Source organism: Vollenhovia emeryi, unplaced genomic scaffold, assembly GCF_000949405.1.
Source record: "Vollenhovia emeryi isolate VEMERY1.0 unplaced genomic scaffold, V.emery_V1.0 DF939207.1, whole genome shotgun sequence".
In the NCBI taxonomy this organism is placed as follows: domain Eukaryota; kingdom Metazoa; phylum Arthropoda; class Insecta; order Hymenoptera; family Formicidae; genus Vollenhovia; species Vollenhovia emeryi.
In genome coordinates, this window is record NW_011967159.1 from 399022 (window position 1) to 411718 (window position 12697).

A 12697-nucleotide genomic window follows, 5' to 3' on the forward strand; every position below is an offset into this window, starting at 1 on the left:
GATGCCGATGCCGGCCGCCGCAAAGCGACTCATTTAGTCAAGATGGCGACTACCGTGAACGGGGTCTTTCGCGAAGAGCTACGCGATGCTGTTTTACGTAGCAAGGTGCTCGTTGTCGGCGCCGGCGGTATCGGCTGCGAGATTCTCAAGAACCTGGTGATGTCCGGGTTCGCAGATATCGAAATCGTAAGTACACGCAGTTCTATAGTAGCCAACGTAACCTCACTTTTCAGCAATATGCACGTACAATTGGTAAGCGTCTGTCAATCTACATTCCATTTTTTCTACTTTTATATTAACAATAATAATATTAACTTGAATGCTTTAAACGGAAACAGTACAAATGTCTATATAGATACATACTTGCATAGATTCTGCCAAATTATTTTCTTTTTTTTTAATAGAGTTGCCCTATTAATTTGTAACAAGTTAATTTATTCTGACTTATCTGTATTTGTTGTTAAATTTTTATTTATTCCATATGATTCTTATTTTAATTATTTTGCCTGATGCTATTTAATTCTCATTTTAGTTGATTCAGTGATTTATATAATATTTCTGAGCCCCTGCGTTTAATTTTGTCTTTCACGCAATTTCGATTTTAATTTGTTTTACTTTCTGTATCTCGATTTGTATTTGTAATATTTCTATGTCTGCTATTTTACATTTAGATTGTTCAACTTTAGATGTCTTTAACTTTTTTTCAGATTGATCTGGACACGATTGACGTCAGCAATTTAAACAGGCAATTTCTGTTCCAAAAGAAACACGTGGGAAAGTCGAAAGCCAGCATAGCGTGTGAAACGGCATTGACATTTAATCCGGATGCTAAAGTGATATATTATCACGACAGTATTACATCGTAAGTTCAGCCTGACACACTTTTTCCATAGTAGACAATACTAACACTGAAGCTAAACAAATGTATTTCTAAAATTTCACCCGCTTTGCAGATCAGAATTTGGTTTGTCTTTCTTCAAGAGGTTCACGGTGGTTTTAAACGCACTCGACAATAGAGCGGCAAGGAACCATGTGAATCGCATGTGCCTGGCGGCAGACGTACCGTTGATCGAGTCAGGTACCGCGGGTTACGAAGGTCAGGTTGAACTCATCAAGAAAGGCCTGAGTCAGTGCTACGAATGTACACCTAAAGCTGCACAAAAGACTTATCCTGGTTGTACCATCCGCAATACGCCCAGCGAGCCGATTCACTGCATTGTGTGGGCCAAACATCTCTTCAAGTAATTGCTACACGATCTACATTAAGATATTTAATTAACTACACATTGAGTAAACTTAAAAAAATTTTGACTTGTGATACTATAAAAATATATGAAAATTAATTTTACGAACGGTAATCTTCAATTTTATAATGCAATATTGTAGTCAATTATTTGGGGAAGAGGATCCCGATCAGGATGTTTCTCCAGACACCGCTGATCCTGAAGCAACAGGTAATACAAATTATTATGTTATAATTAGCATAATTTATAATTATAATAAACAGCAGCAGTATCAATTGCTAATTGGCACTTTGTGCATTCTTTTAAGACAATTGTGAAGTAAAAAATTTTAATGCTATCAAATTTGTTATTTTACTTGATATAAATTGTTACCATTATTACTGATAATTCAACAATAGATATTAATGTAGTATTTTGTCATAGATACAGCAGGGGAAGGAGCTTTACAGGTGGAATCCAACGATAAAGGTAATATCGACAGAATTTCCACGCGAGTTTGGGCCCAGTCCTGCAATTACGATCCAGAAAAGCTATTTACAAAGCTTTTTCACGATGATATCAAGTATCTGTTGAGCATGGACAATTTGTGGAAAAAGCGCCGACCTCCAACGCCACTAAATTGGAAAGAATTACCAGACGGAGGTTTGTCATTTTACAAATATATCTTCTTTCGAATTTGTTTCAACGACAATAACGTATTGTTTTTTTCAAGTGGCTGGATGCAGCAAAGAGATCAATCAGCCTGGGCTGAAGGACCAGCAGCGCTGGAGCATTTCCAAATGCGGCTCGACCTTTGCGGAATCGATGAAAAACTTGAGTCAGACATTGAAAGTGTCTCAAGAAAAATCGCCAGGCAATCACTTGGTCTGGGATAAGGACGATCAGCACGCTATGGATTTTGTTGCAGCGTGCGCCAACATTCGTGCGCACATCTTCGGAATTCCTCAGAAAAGCAGATTTGATATCAAATGTAAACGACAGTGGTATTTCCAGCCGTTCTATAATTTCTTACATTTCTTATTCTTGATATATGGGTTACCATTTGAACTCTGTTACAATCTTCCACTTTCCAGTGTTTTCTTTTAAATCGAGACTTTCTGATTCGAAAACGAATCGGGTCGAGCTCTCAGTGATTCGACTCGAATTTAAAGCAATTCGCACACCATCCAGCGTCTTTTGCTTTTCCAAGTTTTGTATATTTGTGTCTCATTTTAAACGTACAATTCGAATTGCTAAATTTTATTGTCCATGACTTCGTCACGATTTTAATTTTTACGTTACTTTCCTCGTTCCTTAGCAATGGCTGGCAACATAATCCCGGCGATCGCCACTACCAATGCTATCATAGCGGGCATGGTGGTCCTTCATGCATTCCGGGTTCTTGAGAACAATCTGCGAGCCTGCAGATCCGTCTATCTACGTTTGAAGATGAATCACCGTAATCAACTGCTGGTCCCAGAAAAGGCGGTAAATCCACCCAATCCACAATGTTATGTTTGCGCGCCGACTCCACAGGCCGTGCTGGCGGTCGACACCTCCAGCATGACTATTAAGGAACTAGAGGAGTTGGTGCTCAAGAATAGACTGAATATGATCGCCCCCGACGTCATGATCGATGGAACTGGTGCCGTCGTCATTAGCAGCGAGGAGGGCGAGACGGAGGGCAACAATGACAAGAAATTGGAAGAATTGGGAATCAAGGATGGAGCGATTCTCAAGGTCGACGACTTCCAGCAGAACTATTCGCTGACCGTCTTTGTAGTTTATCGGGAGAAACCTGGCCCGAAGGACGATAGTCCGCAATTTTTGATACTAGCAGATAAGAATACGCTTCAACCGAAGGAAAAGGAGGAAGAAGAGAAAACGGAGAAGTCTTCCAGCTCTAATGGACAGGTGCGTTTCTTTAGAGTACCTTATTATCTGTTATCTATTTACTTAAAATATATTTTCTGTAGAACGTGACTGAAACGTTGGAAGTATCTAAGAAGCGCAAAACTGATGCTGAAGATGGGGTGGAAACTAAGAGACGCAAGGTGGAAGTTGATAATGGCGATGATAGCAATGATATTTGCATTATCAGTAACGACGACTCACCTCATGATAATGCGTGCGAATTGAAGAAATCAGTGCTGAGGGATCGAAAGCTTTCCGACGACACTGATTGCCTGATAGTTTGCGACGACGATTAATTGCGAGAGCAAGAGATGAGCTTCAAAAACAAGTGAGAGATATGGTTCGAAGTAGAAAGCATTTGGAAACATTTCAAGTTCAAAACGAGATAAAAATAAAGAGATGAAAAGGAATCAAGAAAGATTTTGAAGAACATAGGAGGAACGGAAAGTAGGAAAATATAAGAAATAAGACAAATTTGTGTGAAAAATTAAGATTAAACGCTGTTTCTAGCATAATTTATAGAGAGATAAAATTTCATTTTTTTAGCCCCTTTCTATTAGTGATATCTAAGGTTTATGCAGTAATTAATTTAATTTTGTATATTGACAAATATATATTATCTATGTATTATCATAAGGTCATAATTGCTGTCATTACTGTCATTATAGTGATCATTAGAAAAGAAAAAGATGGTTTTTTTTAACTAAGTTTATTAATTAATATCCTCATATGCGTGTATATATGTAATTGCTGATTTAGAGTTTTTATCGAATTCCAAGAGCCACTACGTACGCAGTAATTAATAATATTCTATATATAATCTTCCTAAGGGAATTTGTGTTTCCTTTATTTAGAGGTACTTGTCCATAAAAAGTAAATTAAAATATATTTTCAAAGAACGTAGTCGTTTGTGAAAAAATTTTTTTATCGCTTTTCAATTAGGTATTTCTTATTGCTGCTCCATTCTTTTGCGTGGTCAGAGTCAATTTTTTATTCTTGGCACAGCGCAAATACTTATCCAGTTTATAGTTGTACATCTCGAAGTCCATTTTGTACCTATTGTACAATCGCAGGACCATGTCGGTTGTCAGATCGTGAAAGTATTTGCACGTTATATCAGAGTTAGTGGCCCCGGTGCGAGCACGCTGCAGTCTAGGTAGGTAGGTCTTATCCTTATCTAATCTCAGCTTCGATAGGATATAATTTACTTCCCCGAACGTGTATTCGTCCAGTTTCAGGATGAAGTTGTATCTCACGTTGCAGACTGCGCAGTGAGTGTGATATGGGGCCCAGTGGACGTCATTGCGATCCGACGGTTGTTTCAGCAACCATTCCAGGAATTCTCGGAAGCTGGGTACTACTTTCAACCTGCAGAGAAATGTAGACATAGATCCGTATTCTATGTTACAATGCATTAATTGTAGAGTAGGAAAATGAGATGTAAGCATTTGCCGTACGTACCTTCTGTCCACCAAGAATAGCCTTTGCAGGATGTTGCCGCCCGACGCGTTGAAACTGAAGAGTTCCGGTCTTGAGAGACGAAGAATTTCGCGAGCGTAGAGCCAGGATTGCGCGGTGTATTTGCTATTGTCTTCGATGCGGTCTCTATAAATAATCTTGCATCGGTATTCTTTTTGTTGATGTTGATCTTGGCGTTAGAATCATCGGTATTAACAAATTGGCGTAAATTATGACGGAATAATAGAAAGTCTGAATTTCTTTCTCTTCAACTTTCCAAGTGATATTAACTAATTGTTACCTATACGACGAGACCAGTCGTTGAAACGGATGTCTGACAACGAGCAATTTGAAAACAGTATTGTTGTTAGCAAAATACTGCAGATCTTCCAATCTTCCCAGGGACAGGATGTCTACTTCTCTACAAATGCATCATCGAATCATCGATCATAATCCCTTATATATTATTAGTTTATTTTTACGAACACAAACAAATAAAATGAATAATCAATCAATTGTTTCGACATAACTGGCTATATTTAATTTGTCACAATAACAACGTTTCGACTGCAAATCGCAGTCCTCCTCAGGTTAGTTTACGAGACAAGCATTTACGATACACATTATTGTGGTAGCAATAATTATTATACGTAATGTTCGTCAATTAATTGAATTTAATAAATAAAATGAAAGTTATGAGTTGGAATAAAATGTTTAATATTATCAAATAAATTAATATAAATTAGAAATAATTGAGTCTCTTAATAAAAAAACAAAGTAAATTTATTATTAAATTACTAATTATATTTAATAAGATTGTAGACATATAAGTGTGAAGAATAATATTAAGTAACAATAAATACACGTATATTAAGTGTTTGCGATCCTGATTATATTAATAATTTACTTGTAAAAATTATGTTCGACTCCACGGTTGCTCATGTCGGAAAACAATTTGGTGAAACTGGTGGACGCGACTTTGCGGATCCAACAATACAGCGACTTGTGCTTGGCATTGTATAAAAAATGCCTTTTGATGAGAGGAGTGCTCAGCTTGTATTTCGCGCAGACGTTCGATACCTGTTGGAGCAGAGCCGCGCTCTTCTGTAACAGGAGTGCATAAATAGAAAGGCAGCATCGATTCAGATATCTTCGACAACGTTTTAAAATTCGTAAAAGTAACATTGTCATTTTTGCATGTGCACAAAATTAAATCAATAGTCAAAAATATGATAGATGAATTATAGTATGCTATGTAAAATTATAAAAAGATATACACATTTAGAAGAGACATTCAATTAATATTAAATATTTCGGATTTTCATAAACTTTTTTATTTTGACAATATTTGAAATAATAAAAATTTTTTATTCTATACTAATCTACTGTAGCTTTAGTACTGTAACTTTCAAATTGCCTGTAAGTCTTCCTCGATAGTATAGTGGTTAGTATCCCCGCCTGTCACGCGGGAGACCGGGGTTCGATTCCCCGTCGGGGAGATTCTTTTTTTTTCTCATTTTGTTGGAAAACATACGAGCAATTTAAAAGTTCCAGTGCCGAAATTATGATAATATGTAATAAAAATTTTTTAATGATTTCGAATATGTCAAAATAAAAAAGTTTACGAAAATCCTGAATATTTATCTTGCATTTGTTTTTAACGACTCTTTGGATTTTTTTTAGTCTAATTTTTGCACATTGAAGTATACCTGCAAGTCGATAGTTCCACCCTTCAATTCGTCCATCCGCAACATGTTAATCTCCGACTCGACATTCTTCTTAACTATCCTGTCTAAAGTCGGAAAATGAACAGTTTTCGGTTGATACTTGATGATCGTCGTCACCGCGCCTGCCGTTTCTCCTACATTGCTTCTTCTCGTTTTAATTAAAAGTATACAAACGAGAAAGTATAACACTATGCAGCACGAGCCGTACTTGAAAAATTGCGCTTGAAGGGACATAATGAATTAAACGCCGTAATTATCGACTGCGCGACAAATGAAATGACTCTCGTCGACTCGAAGAAAGTCATAATTAATTTTACAATAAGTATAAACTGACACATTTTTCATTTTGTTAAAGTTTATTATTTAAAACACCACCTAAGAGACTATAAGATTCATAAAAAAGTTTTTTTTTCTAGTGAAACAAATTAGAGACGATATCTGACGATGCACTGAAAGAGCCGCAGCACGTTAGAATCTTTCCGCACTTCTATCTCTCGTTAGAACAACGTGTCCGGTTGGGGGACATCCGTTCTGTGTGGGTGATGTGTCGAGCGATATTTCTTATCACTTGCTGAGTCTCGATTTCGTTTATTAGATACGTTTCTCTTGAACTAATTACATCTCGCGAAAAAGAAAACACTTGTTTATGTTTTTTACGTGTTATGTATACACTTTGTATGTGTAACAGTTTCGTATAAACACACAAATATACACAATTGATTCTCCATTATGAAGTCATCAAGACGCTCTCTCTTATGTTTAAGCTTCCTCTTATTCTAATCTTATTCTTTGATAACGCAGAACGAAAATATAGTGCGTTCTCCCTGCTTTTCGCTCTATGTGAACAACGCGGATAGTGGAAGAGTAGTACAAGAAAAATCATTTTACAAGATTAAAATAGATTTAAAAACAGAGATCAATATAATATAAAGCTGCATTAAGTAAAGAGGTGATAGACACAGTGGATTACTGAATTAGAAACGATACAATGTTTTTACTAAACTCAAATTAAAAACTCAGGTTAAATCAATCCGCTCATCTCAAAAGAATTATTTTGTACAAGTGTAAGACGTATAAAATGTACAAAGTTTGAGAAAAAATTGCAAAAGGACAAATGTCGTCATCATGTATGCATATTTGAATTTATTTCTCTTCTTTTTTTTTGATTGACGAAATTTCTTAATATTGTTGTATCGCGTTTGCGCGATTGCGAAGATGTTAGACATTCAGTAAAAGAATTGTACATTTCAATACTCAGTGGTACAAAACTTAATTAATCTATATTACAACAGCGTATTACAGCATATTACAGAATGCATTTGGAACTGCGCTGCGATGTGATAAATGACAATTAAATGTCATCGATTAGAATTGTCGTGATGATATAATGATTATATATATATATATATATTATCGCACCCGCCGATTCCCAGAAGTAAATTTTCAGAGCTTGTAGTTTAATATTTCAATTAAATTAGATCTTACTCAATTTATACAAATTTAATCTATATTTATAACATTATATCAGTTATATTTTTATAAATAACAAAGGTTCTTCATAAATCGCGGAAGTCAATTTTTTGGGGAACAAATGAGTTTCATTTTAAAATATTATGTATATGTGATATATATATAAAATATAAATTATATGGCAATATATAATTAACATATGTGTTAATGAGCGTAATATCAAGTATATTATTAATATATTATGAGATACATGTGCGGGAGATTGGCTATTGGCCACGAGTAGCGGGTGGGCGCACTCGCCTTCGGCTCGTGTGCCCACCCGCTACTCGTGGCCAATAGCCAATCTCCCGCACACGTATCACAATATACTATTATTAATAATATACATATCAATATATATAATATCAGTAATATATATATTATTCATATGTTAATTATATATATTGAATATAATTCTTGAAAAATATTGTATAAATCCAAATAAATATAAATAGTATATAATTAATTTAATTTTTTCACTAATAGAATTCCATTTCCAATTCTCATTGTCATTGTCAATGAAGAACTTGGGAACCGACGGATTTTCGATGGAAGGAAAACACTAAAGTCGCGATCCTTATCTGCGATCTCTATATCTGTGATGATCGCGAGAAGAACGGTGATCGCTATGTCGGCTATGACGACTAGCCGTTCTCCATAGAAATTCATCGACACTCCTCTCGTAACTACGTTTCTCTAGTGCCGATGCTGTCGCATTGTAATCTGGAGGCAGTGGTAGACCGTCGTAATATCTAAAAAAAAAAAGCATATTTCCATTTAATTGTACGTTCGTAACACAACATTTTTCTTTAATTCAATGTCAAGTGTTATATTAAAATTATTCAATTTACATATGTTGATTTAATTTCAATAAATATATTTGATTTCTAATTTAAATGTCAGAAAGAGAATTGAGATTTACATTTATACTGGAGTTCGTGTTCTGTGCAAATAGTTTAAGTAGAACGAAATATCTGGAAAATATCAGCGTTTCTCTGGTGCAATATTGAATAAATTTTTACCTTGGAGGTGGAGGTGGCGGTGGCAAAGTGTCGTAAGGATGTGGACCGTAAGGTGGTAACGGAGGCAATTGGTGTTGCATAGTACGCATATAATCTGCCACGTAAGCCTCTGCAACCGCGGCGACACCCAATCCAGTTCCGTAACCCCTAAATTAAATTTAAAAAATTACTGTACGTCCAGCTGCGAGTGTCACGAATAATCGCTACTGGATGATCGTACTTTGAGTAAGGTGAATCGCCTCGATTGAACCACGGCGTGTACCGGTAGGAATGATCCCTGGAGCTTCTGTGATTTCCCGTTATATCTTGAGATCCTCTCGCCAATGATGCTAAACGCGATCTCGACGTTAAGAATAGTTTACGTCCTCGTCCGCCTCTTCGTAAAAATCTAGAACTGCCTATGGGTCTTTTGTCGCGATAACGCGACGACTTTACGACGTGTTTCCCTGCCTCTTTCGACTTTCGCAAAATGGGCGTCATTTCGATTCCTGCAAGCACAAACATTTATACATATGCAACACGATAAATATAGAAATTATATATACATATATGTATATGGTATATAACTTATAAATATATCAAAGTTAATAAATATTTGATTAATATTATTTATTAATCAATGTAGGAAATTAATAGAGTTGACACCACTGGCAAATCCTAATTGAAGAAATTTATTGCGAAAAATATTACCTCAGCCAGGGTTTGAACGAGACGCCCGCCTAGAGTGTAGGGAGGTCCGTGTTCAAACCCTGGCTGAGGTAATATGTTTCGCAATAAATTTCTTTAATTTGCCAGTTGTGTCGACTATTGATTTTCTACATTGGTTAATTAATTACTGGCGACATAATAAGTCTTTATTCTTATTATTTATTAAGATGTAACGTTCGTACATCACCTTCGTCTTCTGGAAATAATCTGCATAATTCTTCGGCGACTCTGGGCTCGATTTCCTGTCCGTCCCGACCGATCTTGACTTGTTTACCATCATTCCACGGATTGTACAAATGTAACGTTGCTGTAAACGGCAGCTCCTTCCTGCAGATCCAATCAACTTTAAATACGCCGCCTAAAGCTTTTGCTGATAATCCAGGAGGCAATACCTGAAATGCATCCCATGATATCGTTCTCTCTTTTCTTTTTGACGATCTATTCAATTAAATGATACTAAAGACAATCAGTTAATTGTGAAACTAATGATTATTACATAATTGTTTATTATAGATCTTTATATTTATTTTTGCACACCCAAGAAACTGGACCAGCGTCTCTTCTGGATTCTGTGCTAAGTCTCGCAAAGCCAGCAAACTTCCCTGACTCCTTCACTGAAAATACCAGCAAAACGTTTCGCGATTCTCTGTAGGCTTGATTGAGATTTGCTTCGTTTTGTGGCAACGTGCTCCATACTCCCTTGGCTTTGGACAGCGTCACATTCTCTGCATTATTGGACTTGATAATGAAAAATCTGGAAAGGGAAACTCAGAAATATATATTCCAAATTCAGATCGTCTACAAATATACATAACGTTAAGCAACGTACACCCCTTTCTCATATTATGTAAAAAATATGTTCGCAATAGACATGTGACATCTTATAATTTATATTACATGTATACAATTATCATATGTTTGACTCAATATAAAAGGTACAATTTTGTTAAGTTCTGAACTGCATACAGGACATGTAGTTTTAGAACAAATTTTACATAATTATGTAATTTATAAGAAGCAATAGAAACTAAAGTCCCCAATTCTGCACGTTTATGTGAAATTAACACTTAAAAAAAAGCTTTAAACAGGATTTTGTTATCGATACAAAGACTGCAATAACTGCTTATTGTCCTCATCGAACCTTGCGTCTCTAAACAAGTAATTCAACTTGGTCGTGTAGTCGTAGCTCTTGGTAGTGCCCTTGCTCTCCTTGGACCTGGCCCGCTTTGGCTCGGGGCTGGACGACTTGGAGTCCCTGGATCTGCTTCGCTTGTTCCGATTCCTCTTGCTGCGCTTGTTGTCGCCGCGCGAGGACTTGCTGGAGACCGAGCTGATGGTGGGGTGGCTGGAGTCGGAGTTGGAGTTGGAGCTGCTGGAGGAGACCTCGCTGCGGGTGTCGTACGTCTCGTCCGCGGCGATTCTTAGCTCGTCGCCGTTGTCGTTCTCGCCGCAGCTGAGATTCAGATTGTCACCGTCCGTGTTGCTGCCCATGGTCAGCCCGGGCTGTCGCTGTCTGCCGCCGCCGCCGCCGCCGCCGCCGGATTAGGCGTCCTGCAACGCACAGACGGGAGGTAGCTTATTACTACGTCGCGAGCTGCGCGGGGACACTCTGGCAAGAGGAACGACGTATCGTAACGTTTCTCGTACATCTTACGACAATAATGCGGTAGCAAGGGACTATATAGTGTACAGCGAGGATAGTTCGGGGATCCCGAATCAGGCGGAAAGTCCACACTGTCCCGAGTGCTTTCGCTTAAAGCGCCCGGCCCTCTTAAGCTTAACACAAATCGACAGGGACACATGGCAACCCGGGGGTCCCCCCGACCGGGAGCCGAGAGGCTCAGGCCGGAGATCTGGAGAGACGGAATAGCTACACGGCTTTAGTCCTCGAGAGTATGCGACAACATTCGACAACACATAGCGGGCGAGCACGAAGGGGCCCGTCTCTACGGAGTCTCTGAAAGCACGGGGAAACTCGTTTTTTTTTGCCGGATCGCCTCGTTCTAGTGATTCATTTCCTCTACGCGCACTCCTTTCCGCAAGCCGAGGTTTACGGATTCGGACAGATCTTACAGCGTAACGACCGTTTTACCCCACGCCCGTCAAACACGTCAAGAGTCTGTCGGGAGACTGCGTCTATCTTTTTTTTTCTTTTCTTTTTTTCCGTTAATCTTTTTAGTTATCTAGCAAAAGTTCGTAGCAAGGCGATCGAGGCCACTAAATACGCAAATCCTCGCCGTGATTTACAGCGCTCTCACTCCCTCTCTCTCCTCGAAGTCCTCGCGATAGCTTTCATTTTTTTTTCTGACGAGTCCTCCCGAGGGCTCGGCGCACACTTACGTGACACCCTTTGTCCCTTCACTGACACACTTCACACCGAAGCACGCTCGGGGGATTGTCCGATCTCCCGCGCACAGTACAGCACGCACGTTTCCCGACACAGGGCGCGTAGCCGCAACGCTAAAATCCGGACGATCCGGACGGGGCGATGGTAAACAGTCGCTCGCGGACGACGGGCCGTTCACAAGTCACGGCGTCCATTGTCGTCCATCGTGTGTGACGTTGCGCGCCCTCCGCAATCAATAAACCTGTTCCTCGCGGCTGCACTCTCTGCCCCTCGTTCTCTCTCTCGCTCTCGTGCTGTCTCGCGCGCGCGCGCGCCGAGAAGAGGGTGAAGTTAGCGACAGGCTCCTCGCGACTTCGCCCAGTGTTTCGGGCATGCGCAGTGCAGATCTAGTGAATTCCAGTAACGTCCACGTGCTCGGAAAGTTGGGAGCTTTCCAGTGAGAAACGATTCGTCGATCTCGACGTCGAAATGATGTCGAATCGATGTCAATTCGACGGTGTCGATGTTGAAAACGCTATCAGTTATGCGAGTATTAAAGATATGACGTCATTAATGGGAGTCTACCTTAGAACATATATACCTGGAAGGGGAATAGTGATGCCAGATCTGTCCAAAACATGAGATAGAGAATATATCTCCTTCCTTGTTCTCGAGATGGGCAAAGGTAAATCTGCGCATGTACAGTTCGGACTGCGCCGATGATACCGCGCATAAACCTCTTTTCCCCAAAAGGTTTATGCGCGGTGTCATCGGCGCAGTCCGAACTGTACATGCGCAGATTTACCTTTG

The 12697-nt window shown here is 38.9% G+C and overlaps 3 protein-coding genes and 1 non-coding gene across 5 annotated transcripts in view; 2 read left to right on the forward strand and 2 right to left on the reverse strand.

The window, feature by feature from the left end:
• LOC105561423 (SUMO-activating enzyme subunit 2) lies at positions 1-3825 on the forward strand. Its single transcript, XM_012011391.1, has 8 exons — positions 1-186; positions 708-862; positions 954-1241; positions 1387-1454; positions 1668-1886; positions 1957-2214; positions 2542-3137; positions 3200-3825. The coding sequence occupies exons 1-8, from the start codon at positions 43-45 to the stop codon at positions 3431-3433; spliced, it is 1962 nt and encodes a 653-aa protein (XP_011866781.1). The 5' UTR covers positions 1-42; the 3' UTR covers positions 3434-3825.
• Positions 3826-3954: 129 nt separating this feature from the next.
• Positions 3955-8053, reverse strand: LOC105561424 (carbohydrate sulfotransferase 11-like). 2 transcript variants are annotated; one of them, XM_012011393.1, is made up of 5 exons: positions 6305-8053; positions 5503-5696; positions 4897-5016; positions 4599-4742; positions 3955-4505 (listed from the first exon to the last, which is right to left on the reverse strand). In XM_012011393.1, the coding sequence occupies exons 1-5, from the start codon at positions 6554-6556 to the stop codon at positions 4076-4078; spliced, it is 1140 nt and encodes a 379-aa protein (XP_011866783.1). In that variant the 5' UTR covers positions 6557-8053; the 3' UTR covers positions 3955-4075. The 2 variants fall into 2 exon arrangements, with proteins under 2 accessions (XP_011866783.1, XP_011866782.1); XM_012011392.1 differs by having other exon boundaries at positions 5503-5699.
• Positions 6023-6094, forward strand: Trnad-guc. Its single transcript has one exon. It is a non-coding gene; the product is annotated as a tRNA-Asp (tRNA).
• Positions 8054-8256: 203 nt separating the features above from the next.
• The window catches only part of LOC105561426 (YTH domain-containing protein 1), a 5579-nt gene continuing 1138 nt past the window's right edge, over positions 8257-12697 (reverse strand). Inside the window, exons 2-8 of the mRNA XM_012011396.1 lie at positions 11902-12472; positions 10703-11112; positions 10099-10315; positions 9749-9953; positions 9074-9341; positions 8854-9000; positions 8257-8583 (exon numbers count right to left, since the gene is read on the reverse strand). Coding sequence (XP_011866786.1) covers positions 8409-8583; positions 8854-9000; positions 9074-9341; positions 9749-9953; positions 10099-10315; positions 10703-11052 — 1362 coding nt within the window. The 5' untranslated portion in view covers positions 11053-11112; positions 11902-12472 and the 3' untranslated portion in view covers positions 8257-8408. The remainder of the gene's footprint in view (positions 8584-8853; positions 9001-9073; positions 9342-9748; positions 9954-10098; positions 10316-10702; positions 11113-11901; positions 12473-12697) is intronic.

Coding starts and splice junctions, on each gene's coding strand:
- LOC105561423 (XM_012011391.1), top strand. CDS start 43: ATGGCGACTACCGTGAACGGGGTCTTTCGCGAAGAGCTACGCGATGCT. Junction 863..953: donor TATCACGACAGTATTACATC/GTAAGTTCAGCC, acceptor CCCGCTTTGCAG/ATCAGAATTTGGTTTGTCTT. Junction 3,138..3,199: donor CTTCCAGCTCTAATGGACAG/GTGCGTTTCTTT, acceptor TATTTTCTGTAG/AACGTGACTGAAACGTTGGA.
- LOC105561424 (XM_012011392.1), bottom strand. CDS start 6,556: ATGTCCCTTCAAGCGCAATTTTTCAAGTACGGCTCGTGCTGCATAGTG. Junction 5,700..6,304: donor GTGGAACTATCGACTTGCAG/GTATACTTCAAT, acceptor CTCCTGTTACAG/AAGAGCGCGGCTCTGCTCCA. Junction 5,017..5,502: donor GTCGAACATAATTTTTACAA/GTAAATTATTAA, acceptor ATGCATTTGTAG/AGAAGTAGACATCCTGTCCC.